This window comes from Poromitra crassiceps, assembly GCF_964638095.1.
Source record: "Poromitra crassiceps genome assembly, chromosome: 5".
In the NCBI taxonomy this organism is placed as follows: Eukaryota; Metazoa; Chordata; class Actinopteri; order Beryciformes; family Melamphaidae; genus Poromitra; species Poromitra crassiceps.
The window spans coordinates 45,532,905-45,554,080 of NC_139642.1; the positions used below are offsets into that span (position 1 = coordinate 45,532,905).

General features: G+C 45.5%; 1 protein-coding gene across 1 annotated transcript in view; it reads left to right on the forward strand.

Moving 5' to 3' along the window:
• The window catches only part of pitpnm3 (PITPNM family member 3), a gene marked incomplete at both ends in the record, with an annotated part of 99,190 nt that overhangs the window by 40,478 nt on the left and 37,536 nt on the right, over nucleotides 1–21,176 (forward strand). The window contains 2 exons of the mRNA XM_083636935.1: nucleotides 9,347–9,417; nucleotides 9,613–9,833. Coding sequence (XP_083493061.1) covers nucleotides 9,347–9,417; nucleotides 9,613–9,833 — 292 coding nt within the window. The remainder of the gene's footprint in view (nucleotides 1–9,346; nucleotides 9,418–9,612; nucleotides 9,834–21,176) is intronic.

The window sequence follows — 21,176 nt, forward strand, 5'->3', positions numbered from 1 at the left end:
CATGGTTATACATGGCCAATTTTCCCCTGCCTTTTAAGCTGTCCCGGCCATTGCTCCACCCCCTCTGCCGACTCTCACATGCCTCCTCTGATACCTGGAGTTTCACCAGGCGGACGTGTGCGGAGGAACACGTTATTCCCCCCAGTTCCCCCCCCCCGCTGAACAGGCACCCCGGCCGACAGACCAGAGCAGGCGGTAGTGCAGCGACCAGGACACATAAACCTGTGTCCGACTTCCCACCCGTCTGTAGGAACCCCCGACCGAGCTGGAGGTAACACGGTGCGTGAACCTGCAGCCCTCGTGTTGGTGGCGAGGGAATAGACTGCTACACCACCCAGGCACGCCAGTCTTTATCACTTTTTGAATTTGCATGGTGATTCATAGGGGTCTGGCTGCAAGCATTTATTTGGGACAGATACTGTCAGCATACCTGATTGGATGGTGGATCTAGGCGGGACAAACCTACTTATCTGTACAAGCTTTACAGAGCGTGACGACAACTACCACAATGGCATCGCCGGCAAAGGAATTGGATGATAGTTTAATGACGATTGTTTAATGATTGTTGTCGCTCTGAGGTGTTTCCAGATGTGTGCTTACTGCTGTGTGTGATTGGTCAAAGGTTTTGACAACTGACAACTAAATACCTACCAGTCGTTTAGGCCGAGGAATGATCTCAGTGAAGCAGTCGTGGAGAGGCTTGCCTCCAGAGATACAGTACTCATGAATCACCATGCAAATTAAAGAAGTGCTAAAGACAGTGATTCATGATGACTGGGAACCAGGCAAGAGTTTAGCTTCCTGCACAGTTAGTGCAGCGCAGCAGCCACATCATAGGCAGGGAGCAGTTGGAATGGTGAGGGACAGTGTGTGTCTGTAGCTATACGTGTCAATGTCTGAGTCAGTTCATGTCCTTTGTGTGTGTGTGTGTGTGTGTGTGTGTGTGTGTGTGTGTGTGTGTGTGTGTGTGTGTGTGTGTGTGTGTGTGTGTGTGTGCGTGCGTGCGTGCGTGCGTGCGTGCGTGCGTGCGTGCGTGCGCAGGCGGTCAGAGGGTTTTACATGCTGGGGGGCTGGTGGGCTCTCCTGGGGACGTTTCACAGCAGGGCTACACAGCAGACCATGGTGCCAGTACCTGTGAACAGATGGCTGAGCATGTTAGCACGTCTCCTCTGTGCCGGGGGTCAGAGGGGGCTGCTCACCCAGTCAGGAAAAAAAACCTTCCTCTAAACGAGCCACCTAACCTGCTGCTACTAAATGGCACAGGCTTGAACTCACTGTGAAATGAACAATTACTTTTTCAAATTTTTCGCTAATTTTCCACGTCAGTACACTTAAAAATACAATGCAAAAAATGTACAGCAAAATTATTTTTCTATCAAAACCCCATTACTTTTCCTTCCTGGAAAACTGTATTTTTAGTGTCACTTGATGGCCTACCAGTAGGTGTACATAAAAATAGCAGCACAGGTTTTTGAACATTACCCTCTCTGCCCCTCCTGACATATACAGTACCACCGCATGCTCTCTCCCAAATGGATACTGCTGTCCCAGTGGTGATGGTGAACAGTTCCTTCCCACATTATGTCTCATACAAATATCCTGTTTAAACCAGAATGTACGTATATATATTCGTATGTCAAATGATGGAAGCAAAATGCTATCAAAATGCCACTTTATTGCTAAATAATTTCCCCTTAATCATCTGCTTGAACCACATTTCTTTGATATCTGCTTAAGTAACATTGACATATCGAGGCATTAACCTTCATTAACTCAATGTCATCCATTATGCATTTCCAAGAGTTTCATATGTTATCTTACGAAACTGTTGCATGCCTTGCCAAATGAAGCTAAAGCTGTTATGCAAGAGGATAAATTAATATATGCAATAGAAGTTGGCAGATACTTGACAGATACTTCACAGCGATAGCTCTCTAAAGAGTTGACTCACACTTCAGTGTGAAGGAAACTTTGAGGGCACTTTTCTGTTTCCATACTCCCACTGAATACATAAAACTGTAGTCTGGACTGGAAGCCATTCTTCCAGATGATGAAGGATGAAGGATGTCTTTTTGCTTCTCTCTCTCTCTTTCTTTCTCGTCCTGGTCTTGTCTTTTCTCCCATCGGCTCGACCTGAGCTGATGAATCTGCAACGGTGATAAACAGACAGAAAAATCTGCAGGGAGGAGAAGCGAGAGAGAAAGACTGAAAGAGTGCACCATGTAACAAAATATGATATTCAATTTATGGAGAAATGACATTCTAAATCGTAGCTGCCCAGACAGAATGACACAGAGGGATCCCGAACATGGATCAATAGATCAATAGTTCATCCTTCGTCATTTGGCACTGTCCCCGCTGTGTTTTACTCATTATTTATGGTTTCTATTTCCTCTCTCTCTCTCTATGGCTCTCTCTCTCTCTGTTCACTCTCTTTCATAGATAGGTTCAGAAATATCTTGTAGCCATACTGTTTAGACTGTAGTATGCAGTACGGGATTTGTTCATTTTTAACAGGTGGGGTGGGATGCCATACCACCAACCGACGACTCCGCATGGCTCAGAAGTGGAGCGTTTTGCCTGCCCGATTTTGTTGACTTGCTCAGATTTAGTTGATTTGGGATTTTTTTCTTGATTTGTGTGCTTCTACCATAAGTATGCTACGTAGTTAAATGGTTTCTTCCTTTGTCTGTATGACTCCCTGCCCGACTCAATCTGCTTCATGCAGCTTGACGCGGCTGATTCCACAAGACGTGCCGCAGCGCGTTTCAGAAGTGTCCCAAACATCTAATAATCATGCTTATTTTCCAAAAAACACACCATAGTTTTGACGCTATAAACACCTTGAATGATGTAACTAGCAGCTGAGCACGGTGCGGTCAGTACAGGTTCATTTTGGCAGGTTAACACAGGGGATGCATTTTGGTCATTTTACTACCAAGGGGATGGCACACAAATCGCCTACTGGCAGTATGATAAGAGATATGCTGATGTACTGTTTGTACCAGCTGTGCTATGGTGCCGCACTGGGCTTGAAGCCACTGGGAACATTGTGGTGCTGCTGAACTCCGGCTTGCTCAGCTCTCCACGGAGCACTTTAGGTTCAGTCATCTGTTCAGAGAGAGAGAGAGAGGAGGGGAGGGGAGGGGGCAGCCAGTATCCCTAAATACCACTGAGCTTCATAATGCACTTATTGACTGGTAGCTTGACTCTGCTGAGTGGAAGCACAAAGAAAGAAGAAGACAGGCTGAGAGGCTGCTTTACCTCCCAGCCACACCAACAGAGAGGCTGCTTTACCGCCCAGCCACACCAACAGAGAGGCTGCTTTACCACCCAGCCACACCAACAGAGAGGCTGCTTTACCGCCCAGCCACACCAACAGAGAGGCTGCTTTACCGCCCAGCCACACCAACAGAGAGGCTGCTTTACCACCCAGCCACACCAACAGAGAGGCTGCTTTACCGCCCAGCCACACCAACAGAGAGGCTGCTTTACCACCCAGCCACACCAACAGAGAGGCTGCTTTACCACCCAGCCACACCAACAGAGAGGCTGCTTTACCACCCAGCCACACCAACAGAGAGGCTGCTTTACCTCCCAGCCACACCAACAGAGAGGCTGCTTTACCTCCCAGCCACACCAACAGAGAGGCTGCTTTACCACCCAGCCACACCAACAGAGAGGCTGCTTTACCACCCAGCCACGCCAACAGAGAGGCTGCTTTACTGCCCAGCCACGCCAACAGAGAGGCTGCTTTACCTCCCAGCCACACCAACAGAGAGGCTGCTTTACCACCCAGCCACACCAACAGAGAGGCTGCTTTACCACCCAGCCACACCAACAGAGAGGCTGCTTTACCACCCAGCCACACCAACAGAGAGGCTGCTTTACCTCCCAGCCACACCAACAGAGAGGCTGCTTTACCACCCAGCCACAGAGAGGCTGCTTTACCACCCAGCCACACCAACAGAGAGGCTGCTTTACCTCCCAGCCACACCAACAGAGAGGCTGCTTTACCACCCAGCCACACCAACAGAGAGGCTGCTTTACCACCCAGCCACACCAACAGAGAGGCTGCTTTACCGCCCAGCCACACCAACAGAGAGGCTGCTTTACTGCCCAGCCACACCAACAGAGAGGCTGCTTTACCACCCAGCCACACCAACAGAGAGGCTGCTTTACTGCTCAGCCACACCAACAGAGAGGCTGCTTTACCACCCAGCCACACCAACAGAGAGGCTGCTTTACTGCCCAGCCACACCAACAGAGAGGCTGCTTTACTGCCCAGCCACACCAACAGAGATGCTGCTTTACTGCTCAGCCACACCAACAGAGAGGCTGCTTTACTGCTCAGCCACACCAACAGAGAGGCTGCTTTACTGCTCAGCCACACCAACAGAGAGGCTGCTTTACTGCTCAGCCACACCAACAGAGAGGCTGCTTTACCACCCAGCCACACCAACAGAGAGGCTGCTTTACTGCTCAGCCACACCAACAGAGAGGCTGCTTTACCACCCAGCCACACCAACAGAGTGGCTGCTTTACTGCTCAGCCACACCAACAGAGAGGCTGCTTTACTGCTCAGCCACACCAACAGAGAGGCTGCTTTACTGCTCAGCCACACCAACAGAGAGGCGCTAATGTCAGTTCAATAATTCCAATATGAGACAAATGACTTGGTCATAGTCACTCTCACCCATGATGAAATGAATCCAGGTCGCTCATCCACTGCCTTTTTTTTTTTTCCAATATTTTATTTTCAGTTTTCAGAATATTAAAAACAAACAAACTCAGACACAGGAAAAGAAAAGGAAGAAAAAAATATACAAATATATCGACATTTCAATATTACAACATGGTGCTACCAGCCGCATAAGGTGCCTCTGTGCTCATCCACTGCCTTGACTGCAATCCCCTGAACACGGCCGATTCTACAAGAATGATAGTCATGTTTGTAGTGTGTGAGATTCAAGATTCAAGATTAATTTTCATAGCCATAGTGAGTAATCATATTACAAATAAGGAGTTTGACTTAGTGCAGTATGCAGTGCAGCGATCACATCAATAACAGATTATTAGAAGATGAAGCAAACTGAAAACATCTCAAATGAAGCAGGTCTTCAGATATTTTGTGTTGGGTGAAGCAGCTGTGCTTTTACGAGTGTCTGAGTACCTTCTGAGTGGGTGGCTAAATACTGTTATTACTTTATTTGTATGTCCTGTTTTATGGCACTTAGTCAACAGAATTTTACCGATGATAAAATCAACCATGAACCATGATCCTTGAACTTGAACTTGTTTATTCACAGAAAGCTGCTATTGCTAAGCACTATCTCAACACCCAACTCAAAAAAAAGGAACTTCAAGCAGTATGACATTCTAATATTCAAAATGGTCATTTAATATCCAATTCTGTCACAGTGTGCAGCACTCACTTTTCAACAAGTCATGTCTGTTCTTTATTGAGCAGAATTAAAAGAACAAATTTTAACATTATCTATCTTGTTCACTTCCAATCTTTGCTGTGGATTTTCACATGGCTCATATTACAACCGCTAATGTAATGTCTTCACATTAACATTATTAACACAATAAAATGTGTAATAATAGTGTACTGCCCCTGGTAATCTGATTACCTACCATTGACCTACCGTATAACTTTCCCGCTGTTACTGTACTTATAATGACATTAGAGAGATATAGGGAAGAGAGAGGGCGATGACATGCAAAGTTTTCTCCTCAAGTCTGACTATTTCATCAGGTCAGTCAAATATATACAGTATATATAAACCCCACAATAATGGGCCATTTTATGATGACAGGAGGATTACACTATGAACTGCAAATCTTTATTATGTTAATGGTTTATTGGGAAGTTATTACATTAACAGTTCTAAGTTAACATTCCATAATTTGCTTAATTTGTCATATACATATTGCTAAATATTTTTATGATCATAAGTATTGGTCACTGGTATTTTGAAATAAAACACATTATACTTTATGTATGTAGTAGGTTATAAGCTATAGCAAGCCAGGTGTGCTAACATGACTGTATTCTTCTCGACAGAAGAGGTGAAAGCAGCTGATCCACTCCAGAGCCAGAGAGCTGAGATCATATTAAAATAAATTGCTTAATCAGGGTTAATATATGTCAGTCAACATCTGTTCAACCTGCTCTTGTTGTATTTGCTGCCTGCCAACAGTGGGATCAGATCACACTGACAAACCTCAGCAGTTACTCACATTAGAGGTGATGAAAGCATGGAGTAAACAGCTCATCCACAAACTCTCTAATCTATAATGAGTATGTGGGTAATGTTTGTTTCAAGTTCTGTGTTCGGCCACAGCTATGCCGTTTTACGTGCGATTGGGCTGAAACCTTCAGGGTGTGTAAAGGACCTGACGGGTGACCTGACGGAGCTGGATTTTTTAATTAGGCTAATTAGCTAATGATGTGATGTCATCAGTGATGATGTCAAAAGTGATGTCATAAGGACACACACACACACACACACACACAAGGAGGCATTGTGACAAGACTGATCAGTGATGTCACACACACAAGGAGGCATTGTGACAAGACTGATCAGTGATGTCATAGGGACACACACACACACACACACACACACTGATGATATCATAATGGGGTACACACACAAGGAGGCATTGTGACATCACTGATGCAGTAACATTTAGTGAGCAACACACACACACTCACTCGAGCGCGCATAAAAAAAGCATTATGGATAATATATAGGTGAATCCTAAAGCACTCAGGTTATTAGTACTTTCAATAGCAGGTGTATGGTAATAAAGAGGAAATTACAATGTGAAAATTACAATGAACATGTATTTTTGTGCAGTTTATTTATTTTTATTTATACTTTTTTTTAAATATTGTTAATGCCTCTACATTAAGGCCGGATCAAATAGGGTTAGACTAGAGCACACCAGAGGAATGATATTTGACTCAACCAGCCTCAGGAGTAGCAGTCGGTGAATCCTGTAATGAAACTTAAAGGTCCCAATTCGTGCAGCTGTAACCTCTTAAAAACGTGTGTCTCTGGTCCATAAAACATGATTCTGGATTAATTTGTCGAAAATATAGCAACCCCGTTTGTTGTGACGGAGTTCTCACTTCCTCATCTCGTCGCTTCCCAAGAATGGTCTGTTTCTATAATATATTCAGAACTAACAGTTCCCATTGGCCGCTGAGGGAGAGCCCGCCCCAGGCTCCCAGCGGCCAATCAGATTAGCGTCTGTCGACCAGCACGCTAGGTTGCGAGCTATCGCTAACTTAACGGTTGCTACGCTAAAGAGGACATCTCAAAATGCCTAGACTTACCGAATGCACCTCCGCAGTTGCTGGATCACGTACAGTTGGCGTCGCTCCAGCTAGAAGTGTTAATTTTGTGGCTATAGACAAAATGGTGCAGGTAGCTTGTGTGAGAGAGACGCGCGCAGTATGCTTGAGGACCATCGTGACGTCCCAATACCCCGTCTGGGGAACAGAGCGTTAGGGGGCGTGGCTTGAAGGAGACTGCAGGGGGAAGTTGGATAGGGACAAATCCAACTGTGGCAGTTCTGAGCTTGTGACCACTCATTACAGGGACGGATGACAGCAGTATATATGCATTTACAAGTAAAAACAGCTTTTGCACAGAATGGGACCTTTAACCCTGCCTTAAGGCACTGCTGTAACACATCTCAAATAATTTAATGTGTTGGCTTCAGTGGAGAGTTAGTGTCACATGGTGTTTCAGGGGCTTACTGAATACAGGGGGAAACTAAGGGTGCTTTCACACTCGGGACCTGGGACCGTTTCCGAGCACACTTGTCCCCAAATTGACACCAGGTGCGTTTGTTTCATGAGTGTGAACGTTGCGTTCCGTGCCCGGGTGCGCAACAGCGTACCGTGACAGGGTCCACTTGAAAAGGTGGTCTGGAGAACGCTTTGGCGTGCCTGGGGACGGAACACTTGAGCGCCAACCGTACCGAACCACATAGACAACACACGGGCGTGCCGAGGATGCACTCCAGGCGTAGTTGACGCAAGTGTTCTGTTCCGTTCCCGAGCGCGGAAGAATTTTTGTAATGTGAAAGCTGACCAGTGGAGGAGGGGGTGGGTTGGATGGGGGGTCAATCGTACTCGGGCACAGAACGGAACGAAAGCAATCATTCCCAGTGAGAAAGCACCCTAAGTCCTCGATTTAAAGATATTAAATATGGGCCTCATCTTCTCTTAAGGTGCTACTAACCCATCCACCTTGCCAACAATAACATACTGTGGGGAACTCAAATTCTTGTCATATTTGTTGATTTTGGCATGAAGAAAAATCAATCAATATTTAAATGTATTCAATATCAAATATTGCCTATCAGCAGCTTCAATCAAAGAAAATGTCAACCTTGAAAAACCATAATTGGTCGAATCCATCAAATACACTCAGCTTCTCATCATACATGTTTTTTTTTTAAGGAACTCTTCAGTCCTACCTCCCACTTTCATAAAAAAAGAAAGCACAATTGATTTGCTGTTACTTTGTGACCAAAATAGTTCAGTGTGCTGTGTCCCTCGTGTGTGCTGAGCTGGAGTTCTCGGCAGGCAGGAGGTGACCTGAGAGGGAGTGGCAGGCTTGGCTGTAGACAGGCAGAGAGACTGGCATACAGAGAGAGAGACAGGCAGACAGACAGACAGGCAGGCAGACAGACAGGCGGGCAGACAGACAGACAGACAGACAGACATGCAGACAGACAGACAGACAGACATGCAGACAGACAGACAGGCGGGCAGGCAGAGGAAAAGGGAGCTGACACCATGTGAGAGCATCCAAGACTTGAGCCAGAGAGAGAGAGGGAGAGGGGCTCAGGAATAAGATGACAGAGTGTGGAGAGGTTTCCTGGGAGGGTAATGAGTTTGGCCAGGTTCCTGTATGATATGCTGCACTACGCTACACAGGGACAGGCGCTTCCAGTCAGCACAGCTGGGAGAAAATGATGTGTCTCTCTATGCCTTTATCTTCTGGCCCTGTGAAGAAGTGCATTGTTTTGCCCGAATCTGACAAGCATAACATCTAATGATGTGAGATGGATATACTGCTGAGTTGCAGAGATAAAGATGCTACCCGCTCTGCACGATCAGTATTGACTTGACGGTTCCAGCGTGGGGCAGGAATGAGGAGTAGTAAAGAAGAGGCTAGGGTAATATTGAAATTGCTTAGCTTCTCCAATCAATATCCATTTCTGCTTCTGTTCCCAGCGCGTCTGGGTGAAGTGGCTCCTGCAATAACCCTTTCTGTGTCTTCCTCTTCTCTCCCTTTGTATCTCCCCACTCCCTGTGCAGAGGGCCTGTACCGCCTGGGTGGCCCACGCTGTGCCCCTCAGAGCAGCATGGAAGGGCTGGAGGACACCGAGGTACGATCACAATGATTGAGCAGTATTCACCGACTGCCAAGGACAAGTACAATTACCCAGTTATTTAGCCTGTCACGCACCAATGCCACTCCACTCCGCCTTGCCAAAGTCTCACATTTCCTCTCTCCATTCTCGTCCTCTATTTAAACCTCCTTGCTTGTCTCATTGCTGTTCTCTGCCTCCCACCCTTTGCAGAAGAAATGTAAGACCCACGTGTTGCTGCTGGTGGTGCACGGAGGAAACATCTTGGACACGGCGGGCGGCGACCCCAGCGCAAAGGCCGGGGACGTGACCACCCTGGCGTCCGTGCTGGAGAAGGTGACCCGGGCGCACTTCCAGGCCACCGCCGAACACCTGATGATCAAGCTGGTGCCGTGCCCGGCCGTGTGCGCCGAAGCCTTCTCCCTGGTGTCCAAGTGAGTGGAAGTGCCCCAAAGCAGGGAGCCTCATTCATCACGGTTTCTTTGAACGTGCTGTTTCAGGATCTCTTTGCTGCCTTCACTTTGTTGTCCCGACTTTTTTATGTTGCTATATAAGACATTGATATTCTGTTGCTGTTGCTGTTTATCCAGCCTTTCAGCTCATATTTACTGAGCTGCATTCCGACTGGTTTGATGGGACGGGACAGATTACTTTAAAGCAGCAGCGAACGGACTACATTAATGGTGGTATTTCTAAAGGGGATGAATTCAACCCAACAAGCAGTCTTTAGGTGCTAATTTAATCTGACTGCATACATTACAGCCGTTGACGTTTAAAATGTCGGGTGGGGAATTGGATTGCCCCTGAATTAATGCAGATTTCTAATTCACCAAGCACGCCTCCACCAGTCAGCACAGAGGCAGGGATGCCATCTTGGCAGAGGTGGTGAAGGTTAACCAGCAAAATATATTGCCCAAAGAAAATAATCAGACAGCACAATGTTAATGAGTACTGTATGCTGATGACCTTTCTCAGCCCCTGCCAGCATGTGGCTATGTGGAATATTAAACTCCTAACCTTTTTGACTGCTGTTCTATTTAAATGTTAATTCTCCCCGGTGCTTAATTTGTGCCGGATCCTGCCAGAACAGGATCTGGCACCTCGCGGTTTTGGACTACCTGCATTCCGGTTATTCCAGTAGGCTACCTATTTGCGTGTACCCGGCACATGGTGGCATGAAACCTGTTTTCTCTTTTTGTCTGCCATATAATATTCCCAATAGTTGACTCTTCTTTCCTTTCCCTTCCAAAAACCAAAATGTGACATTTCCATATAAAGACAGGTGATTACTAGAATGTAACTACAAGCACATAGTAATCACGTCACACATGTGTGAGCTGCTCTGCAGTGTGTGTTACGGTCAACTTCAGACAAGGTCATGGCTAAAAGTTGAATGAGCTTTTTTGTGTGTAAACGTGTTAGCATCTGTAATCTATTAGGTCTCTGCTGGGGCAATCAAAAATCATATTTGCATAGATGATTGCGAAACTGAATTTTGCAGACCTGTAAGTCCCACAATTAAATATGCGGGCAATTGTGCATGTTATGTTGAGTGTCCAGAAATAATTGGTAATAACATGAGAATTGGTTGTCGTGAAGAGTTGTAATTAAGCCACATAACTGTGGGCATTTCAAAACCAGCGCGGCCCCTCTGAGTGTCACATTTATGTCTATTTGTCTTATTGCATTATTCTCTGACATTAGCTGTGTTTCCATTACAGTTTTTCGCAAAAGAATTGCGATATTTCTACAACTTCGACAATGTACAATTGCGACTTGTAGGCGTTTCCATTGAAGTTGCGTTTGAGTGATTCCCCGTTGCAGCAGCTGCCACAGTGATTACGCACGGGGATCTGCCCCATATCCCGTCCCCTGCATGCTCAAATCCAACCAATGGTCAATGCAAATCCCAACATGAAGTTACAATGCATATAAACGAGCCTGATTATCAATTCAAAAGAAAATGAGTCGCAAAATGTTGCTGGCTGCGTGAATGCAGTCAGCGCGACAGGCAGAGGAAAAAAGGTAGCCTAATAGCCTACAACTGGTCCGATTTAGAGATGGAGGGGGGAAAAGGCTGATTTGGTTCTATAATTGCACCTGAAACGTGTGCAATGTATTACTCACAGTCACTGTATTCACTTCAGACAGCACCACCGCACCAGTGTGTGCTTTTCATCCTCTCATCTCGCTGCTGTGCCAAATGCGCGCACACAGGCAGCCTGCTGTCACCATGGACCGATTTCTGCCATTAAACATTATCTAATTTGCCCGGCTACGCTTTTGCATAACACTCGTCTTTCTGCTAGGTAGCGTTGCTTCAAAGTTTTCCACTTGCTGCGGAGGTTTTGACACGGCTTATCGAACCTTACTTACCAAACTTATTTTCCGCTCCTTTTCCAAGGGATAATATGGGTCACATGACGTGCAAATGCGAAAAATGTGTTTCCATTACACTTTTGCGATAAACTTCTATATCGACACGTCTGAAAAACCACCTCATGAGAGCGAAAAAACTTTTTGCGATATTTGGGAGGTTTTTCGAAATTCACGTGTTTCCATTACCCAATTTCTATTGCGATATTTAGATTTTGCGCATTTCTGAGGGTAATGGAAACACAACTACTGTCTACATTCAAAATCGCTATCCTATTAAAGTATTTGTGTTGAATATTGATGCATATATCTACTTGAACCAGAATTTCTCTGGTCAATGTTGAAGCCATTGCAGTTTCCTTTATGCATACTTAGGATGTCTCATAGTAGCCTACCGGCATGAGGATTTTTATGTTGTGCATAGTGGGGTTACATCATTAGTCTCCTACTTGAAGGACAAACAAGCATTATGTAGCCTATGCAAATATTCAAATATAGTCCCTTGGTGACCGATCCCTTGGTGTTCCAGGACCTCATCATTTACAAAATACGCACTGATTCTCCCCTTAAGTCCTGGAGGCAGCTTCTAAGTGGACAGAGGACCACAATGACAGAGTAATGACTGCAAATGCCATTACTCTTTCTATTGATCGGAGGCTCAGTATGATCTGTTTGTCTAATGAGCTACAATTACTTACTATTCAGCTCCCATTCTGTGAGGGGGAAATAATTGCGGATGCAGTGGGAGTAACTCAGTGATACGTTAACTGTCAGTGGATGTTTCTTCTGTTTTGATAGATTATGTAGAATAGTTTCCATGACAGCAAATAAGTCTCGGGAGACTTCAGTGCCTGCTACATTTCACTCCTTTGTGTTCCTGATAACTCCCAGGCCTTACTTTTGCCCAGGTCTTACTTTTGCTCCTCTGTTAAGTAATGAAGACCTTGGCAAGGAGAACATTTTGAGTTGGAGGTCAGGTGAGGTGAAAGCGTTTCTTCTCATGCGGTTTGCTCTTTTCGGGCTATCCTGCCGGCTGTACAGGGAGCCACTCAAGCATAGCTAATATTTTCATTTCAAATTTAATCTCACATTTCACAGTGACCATAGTTAGTTTTTGACAGTGTCGCACAGTTGTAGCTGCTCCTCTCCATTTATACGCTGAGGACGTTTTTGTCTGAGTTGTCACTAATCGGCATGGCAGAGAGAATGTGTTTGGCAGCAGTCAAGGCTTCTGCCTGCTTGAGTGACGCTGGTAAGAGGAAGATGGTGACTGGTGACAAGAACAGTGTAAGGAGATTGTAGCGGCTCAGCAGCTTGCACGTCCCATTGCCTTCAGCACATCCATGGATGAATTATTAAAAAGAACATCATCCCTTGGGAATTCATCGGGACTGAGTTACTGCCACATTTCTCAATTGCCTATCCTTATGCATGTGGGCATACACACACACACACACACACACACACACACACACACACACACACACACACACACACACACACACACACACACACACACACACACACACACACACACACACACACACACACACACACACACACACCCCAACACATACACAAGCAATGAAGGCATAGGGCCTGAGAAAGGTAGGTGGTATTTTGAGAGAGAGAGAGAGCTCCATCCCTCATCTCTGGGTGAGAATTTTGTTGATATTTTGACCAAAATGTAACTAATAATAATCACCAAAATGTTTACGAACGAGAAGGAAATTTGTATTTTGACTCTCCTGTGAAATTAGTCAAAGCCTTCTTATGCACAGATGGCTCCAAGTCCTCAACATACTCTGACAATAGGTGCAGTCATGCACCCACACACCAAACACATACACATACACCCACACACCAAACACATACACCCACACACCAAACACATACACATACACCCACACACCAAACACATACACATACACCCACACACCAAACACAACACTTCCTCAATTGCACTTTGGTCATGATGGCATTTGCTGTAATGACAGTGCTGGACTAGTGGTTGTATTCAGCCTCACTAATTAGCGTGCCGACATAAACGAGAGGAAACATGAGAGGAACAGGCAGCCGGGGAGGGATTGCTGCAGTATGGATCATTTGCTGTCATTCTGGGATTTAACAGCATGGTTGAAATTCGCACCACGGAGTGAAGGTGGCAGAAGAACCTTTTCGCGCCTCAGAAAACGTTCACATAAACAAGCCTCTTTGTAGTCAGAGCTGGATAAGTAATAATCAGCAACACAGAGAATGACCATGTTTTCCAGCGTGTCTTCCTTGGTTACGGTGTGTCTGGAAGGCCTGCGGTGCTCTGATGGGCTCTGAGCGCTCGTTAGCTCCGCCTGCTAATGAAGCTACCTGGCAGTGCTGGCGAGGCGCTGGGTGTCAAGACAACACTACTAATACACACACACACACACACACACACAGATGCAAAAGAGCACGCAAATGACAGTCTGGATTCTCACCATAGCACATCCAATTAACAATCGACAGTGAAAAAGCTCAGGAAATTGATTTTCTCTCGCATCCACAACACTGCCTCTGTCACAGTTTGAGGCAAGAGAAATCATTTTAAACATTCCTACTATTAATTAAAAACGTCCTCTCAACAACAGGAAAGAAAGAGAGAAGTAAAGTGAAAGTGTATTTCTATCTCCCAGTAGGATTCAGCATCGTTGTGCAGAATCAGTATTCTATCACAGGAAGAGGAGGAGGAGGAGGAGGAGGAAGCCTGAGGCAGATAGAGAATCATTATGCTGGCCAGCGGCAGCTAGGGATGTGATGCTACCTCTTGCTAATTAAGAACTCTGCAAGGTGGGTCAGTGCCGCCCATAGTAACTGTGTGAACAGTGTGCAGTGCTCAGCCAGCCATTAAGCAATGGGGAGGAAAATTAAAGAGGAATCTGAGAAATCGTAGTTTCTTTGTTTGACATTAATGGTGAGAAGCAAAGGCGTGGTGGGGCAGAAGAATAGGGAGTCTATCTCAAGGTTATGCAGCGTTAGATGGGGCTGATTTGATGTTTCATCGGCTCCATCAGCCTGATCTTCTCCCTGCCGCCACAGATAATAAATGGAACGGCTATTGTTAACGGATCTCTTCATCAACACATTACCATGAAACCTGGAAGAAGATTTCTGTACATCTCTCTATAGCATAGGCTATATATAGGTTGCTCTGATTCGTACAGTGTTTCTAGATCAAAGTAACACAGACAAAGCAATAAGTTGTATTGCTCACTTGGTTCAGAGGCGAGGGTGATCCCGCTTTTATTCCTGTATCTCTCTAATGTGTCTATAAGTTCTATAGTACATTGCGGCACCCACAGCAAAGCAAGTGAGGCCCTTTCTGTTACGCAAGGGAGTCTTTGAACTCTTGCACTTAAACGATACCTCAGGCTTCTGGGTAGAGGTAAAGGCACCCGTCTACCACCGCAGAGACCCGGGTTCAATTCCCGGCAGCGGTACTTAAGATGGTCAGACGTTCCTACAGACACAATTGACTGTGAATTGATTGTCTGTGGGTGGGAAGCCGGTGGGGTATGAGTCCTGGTTGCTGCACTAGTGCCTGGTTGGTCGGGGCACCTGTCCGGGCGGGAGGGGAACTGGGTGGAATAGCGTGATCCTCCCACGTATTCCGCCCTGCCGGTGAAACTCCTCGCTGTCAGGTGAAAAACAAGCAGCTTGCGACGGCACACGTATCGGAGGGAGCATGTGCTAGTCTATAACTCTCCCCAGATCGACAGAGGGGGTGGAGCAACGACCAGGACAGCAGGGGGAATTGGCCCAAATGATGGGGAAATGGGAGAAAAGAAAGAGAAAATAAAAAAAACACGATACCTCAGTATATCCTCAACTGCTAGTCTAACGTGCAGAAACATAGCAGCAGCTACAGGTGACTTTCACTTTGTGAAGGCTTTGTAGACTAGCGGCGCCTGTGGACAAAAGCGGTACTGTTCGCCTGGAATGAAAGCTGCATTTCCTGAACACAGAGGCTCCTCCCGCTGTTGTCTGAGCCCCGGCAAGCCGTGCAGGGCCAATCTCCTCACCGATGGTCTCATAGAGCTGAACTAGGGCATTCACAGACTAGTCGACTAGTAAAACCACTAGTCGACACTGTGCTTAGTAGTCGACTAGTCGTCATTCTTGGTTTTCCCTCTTTCCACACTGCAGTGTTAATAATGCAGTACAGCAGATATGCCACTGGGGGGCGCTGCCGCGCTGTGGGTACCTTGCGACCATTTGCGACCCTTCCAATCGACGAAGAAGAACGAGTGCAACAATAACAAACCTCACAAGTCACATGACTTTCTTTTCGTTTTTATTTTAGTAATACTCAATAGCATAAACCATTACTTCATTTTAGTGCAGCCAGTTGTTTGTACGGTGTCAGGAAAGTCACTTTTGATGGATACTAGGATAAGGTGACCAGATTTCTCAAATGAAAATTGAAAATCGGGGACATTTCCAGTCAAGGCAATCAAAAAATATCCAATGTTATTACCTATGAAATAAAAAAGGGGGATGATTCCGGTTTCATTTATTTTGCCCATGGCTGTTGTACCGAAGAGGCCCTGATGCCACCCCCCCCCCCCCCTCCCCCCGCACACACACACACACACACACACACACACACACACACACTTCATTCACTGTGGCCCTTTACAAAATGTCAATGTGTTCTCCAGCAGCATTAGGCCAGGCCGTATGAATAGCCTCAGATCTCAAAATGTATTTTCGGTGGAGTGCTAAGTGCTTTTTCAATGTCTTCCTGGAAGAGCAGGAAGCAGAAAAACTTGTAAACACTTGTTGGATGTCTGGATCAGTGGGCGACATAGTCATGAGATGCTTTGATATGCTTTTAACCCACCCGTAAGCCTCCTGCAACCTTCCTGCTTGAATGGTTGTCCAGTGGGCACGTCTGTAAAGGAGAGACTCATGGGTACTCATAAGCCCTTTTCCCACATGCGTACCGGAAAATTACCTGTAAGTCAATATCGGACATTTCCCTTCACACTTCGGCTCGCGCATGTGGGAATCTATCAGCGAAATTGCCTGTATGTGGGGGGGGGGGGGGGGGGGGGGGGGCGGCACTGCAGAGCGAGTGGGGGAGTGACGTGTCGGCAAAACTCTGAATGGTGAAATAAGTTTGCTTGTTTATCCGTTCACCTGCATCGCGTTGAAGCACTTTTTACAGACTGGCTTCATTTATTCGCGCTTATACCGGCACGGCGCCTTTCTCACATGCAGGCATTAGACCACGTACCGGTCATTTTGCGGTACAAAGCGCATGTGGGAAAAGGGCTATAGAATCCTTTCTCATTCAGATATCTTTGAAATTGACCATGCCGGTTTTTCAAAATTCATTATTTAGCCCCCTTCCTTCCCAACAAGGTAGCATGGCATTGTTGGTCCCAATGGATGCTGTAGGTCTTACAGTTTCATAGCCTATAAGTATCTTCACTCTAGATTTTAAGAATGAGCCCAGTAGAGCTAGAGTCATATCGGCCGCAGACGCCAGTAGAAAATCGGGGACATTTTCAGGGACAGCTCCAGCCGGGGACAGGTCACCAAAAACGGGGACTGTCCCTGAAAATCGGGGACGTCTGGTCACCTTATACTAGGAAGCATCCTACTGGACTGTATGTGGACAGCGGCCCAGGCTAGGCTGCTAACTAACGTTAATTTCGGAAAACCTCTCCTCGCGCCCCAAAGCAGGACTACACAGCCAGCAGGATAGCAGCATGGCAGACCTTCAAGTGTAAGTGGAGTTCGTTTTAACCATGCTTTATTAAATGACTAGCTGTCATTACTTAAGTAACGTTTGTTTGTGAATAATGCGCCGTTTTTTTAGCTGGGTACTTTTAATTTGAAGGCCGAAAAGGGAAATGGTGTGATAGTAAATTGAATTGACACTGGTCTGTCAATTCTATCATGTCACACGTACTTTTTCGACTTCAAATTAAAAGTGGAAAAACAACGAAACGTTAGCGTGTGAAGCCTCGGCCTATCTGGATTATAAAAGTATAACGTTAGAGAAAACAGCCATCAGCCATGCCGTTTTATACTAATTTATTGCCAAATGCTTTGGGAATCAAGCTTGGTCAGAAAAGGTCTACTACATTAGCTAGTTATGCCTGCATCTCAATAGCCCTGCTGCCTGGTTGTATTTGAGACCTTTTGACGTGAGTTGAGCGTTTTTATTGGGGGGAGAAAAAAACTCAGACTAGTCGACTAGTTGACTACCTTTAGGGACGACTAGTCGACTAGTAAAATTCACTAGTCGTGAATGCCCTAAGCTGAACAGTCACGTGACATCTCTTGCCCCGGAAGAGAGTTTCCCATTCACTTTGGACTCAGATGAAGAAGACGCACCCTGCGTCGAAACGCTCGTTCAGTAAAGGTTTCTATATATATATATATATATATTCTATATATATATATATATATATTCGATATATTCGATATATATTCTATATATCCGTGTGCTACAGTGCTTTTGGATTTTATCCAAAGCCTCTCTTCCCATTCACTTTCTCCATAGACATTTCGAAGAATCATTATACAATGAGTTCTAAGCCCCCCCCCCCCCCCCCCCCCCCCCCCCCCCATCTTTATTTTTTGTTTTTGCTCCAAAGGAAATGTTTTATGGTCACTCACAACTTAGTAGATCACGGGTTGGCTTGGTTCCAGCCTTAAACCTTGTTATATAAGGATTTTTCGAAATGTCTATGGAGAAAATGAATGGGCAACTCTCTTCTGGGGCAAGAGATGTCACGTGACTGTTCAGCTCTATTTGCTGATGTACTGTAAGATGTGAGGCATCAGTATTACATTTAGACTGTTTCATAACAGTTAAAAGTCCCCCATGAGAGCAGAGGGAGTTGAATGCTTGGGTGAGTGACTCATGTCCTCAAATAACAGGGGCAGCCTATCGTCACAGCGATGTGAAACGCTCTCTGCTTCCACGTGGGGATTTGTTGATGAGCCTCTGAGGGCCAAAAGCCTCACTCAGCCTCCCAAAGAGTTGATTTCCTGTATCCGCTCTCCCCGCTTCAGTGAGTGCTGATTTATTGATGTTGCCATGCCAACCTAATGCCTCATATTGTCTATTATGAATTGTGTCTGGAAAATGTGATTTTAATTGGGAATCTAAAGACTAGGCTTATAAGTTGTGGAGCACCATCTGTGTCTGATGGCAAATATACCACTTAACTTCCCTGTCTCACTCAAACGGAACTGTACGCCTGTTATCGCCCCCGCCATTTTATTGATCACTTCAGTGCTTCAGGGGAAATTAGCTTGTATTATTAAGATTAATTATAGCCATTCAATGCAGGTGGGATTTATTTAGATGGTTTGACTTGGCAGCATTTGTACATGGTTGTATGAAGATGTTAATGATGTTGTCTCACCTTCATTAGGGCCATTGATTCTAAACCTAATACAACCTGCACTCCTCTAGGAAATTAGATCTACAAACTGCCTCATCAAATTAATTGCAAAATAAAGTTGTGCATACGTACGTACACAGAGTCACACACGCACACCTTTGTGCACATAAACACACACCAATTATTTCTCTGAGCACTTTTGAATATGAAACAATTCCATTGTAACCATAACAAGTGCTTGCATAATCAAGTGAGTAATTACACAACTCGAATAGATAATGACAATTCAGGTGATAGGTGTTGAGCTGTTGCAGGTGTTGAACCTCTTTTGTTGTCCTGTGACTGGTGAACCCAGTTCTGAAGCAGGGCAGAGTGTGTTTGGAATATTAACTGGAGCATTTTCACCTTCTCTGTGAAGAACATGCTAACAAGAGTGGGGCCAGTCGAGGACCAAGCCCTCACTCGTGCTCTGCTGGCATTTTGAAAGTGCTTTTTCCTCAATAAACATCCACCTTGTAAACAAACCAGTGTCAGTGGACAGCCCGGTGCTATTTTGTATTATAGTTGCACACCAGCCTTTTGTGCTGCCTTTGCTGTACCGGTGCCAGAGTTGAATACTGCTCAGCAGCTCCTGTAAGTGACACAGTTGTTATGCTAATGACTATGTGCAGTGCATTTTAATTTGAATGACACACAGCACCTTACAGACTTGAGTTTTCTTCTCTCCGTTATCTTGCAAATCTGCATGGAAGAGTGGCTTCTCCAAAATCTACACTGCAGATGCGAACAGCATCTCGAGAGGCTTTGGACGCTCGCTACACACAACTACTGACAGCCCCGGGGAGCGCCTCCCTGTCGCTCATTAATAACAGCTAATCCTATGGGGAGATAGATCACTGTGAGTGAAGCTGCTACAGTTTATTAATAACAGCTAGTCCTATGGGGAGATAGATCACTGTGAGTGAAGCTGCTACAGTTTATTAATAACAGCTAGTCCTATGGGGAGATAGATCACTGTGAGTGAAGCTGCTACAGTTTATTAATAACAGCTAGTCCTATGGGGAGATAGATCACTGTGAGTGATGCTGCTACAGTTTATTAATAACAGCTAGTCCTATGGGGAGATAGATCACTGTGAGTGAAGCTGCTACAGTTTATTAATAACAGCTAGTCCTATGGGGAGATAGATCACTGTGAGTGAAGCTGCTACAGTTTATTAATAACAGCTAGTCCTATGGGGAGATAGATCACTGTGAGTGAAGCTGCTACAGTTTATTAATAACAGCTAGTCCTATGGGGAGATCACTGTGAGTGAAGCTGCTACAGTTTATTAATAACAGCTAGTCCTATGGGGAGATCACTGTGAGTGATGCTGCTACAGTTTAGGCCATGAGAGACCATCCTTTACTTTACAGAGATTATAGAACAGCTGAAAGGCCTTTTTAGGCATACTGTAAAGCTGCGCGGCCTCGCCTGCTGTATTGGCGTGCACAGTGCACAATTGCTCAACTTCGCATCACTGATGACATCACTCACTGATGACATCACAATTGCTCGAGTGACCATCACTGATCACATCATGGAGTGCTCAAGTGGCATCACTGAATGAATGAATGAATGAGTGATGATGATTGTACTACAATGTTAGTTGTATCTGCATATATGCATATGCAGTTTTTATGTCTTTCAACATAAAACAGTTGAAGTGCATCATTACTCACAAAGTCAGCCTAAAAAGGGACATCATCTACCGTGGTTGCATATTTGGGGTGCCCTACATCTGCTCCTTGTGACTCTGCATGTCTTGGACAAGGATATCGACTTCCTCTTGGGAGGAGCTTTTTTGGCGCAGCCAGTCTAGACTGTCCTCATCCATTACGAAACTGTCAGTGCACCATGCCAGAGGGAGAGCATACTGCTTTTAAAGGGAGTGAGAGAAGCTGATCTGATTGGCCGTGATTGATGCCAGCCCAAAGCAAACCACTTCTATTGATAGTTATT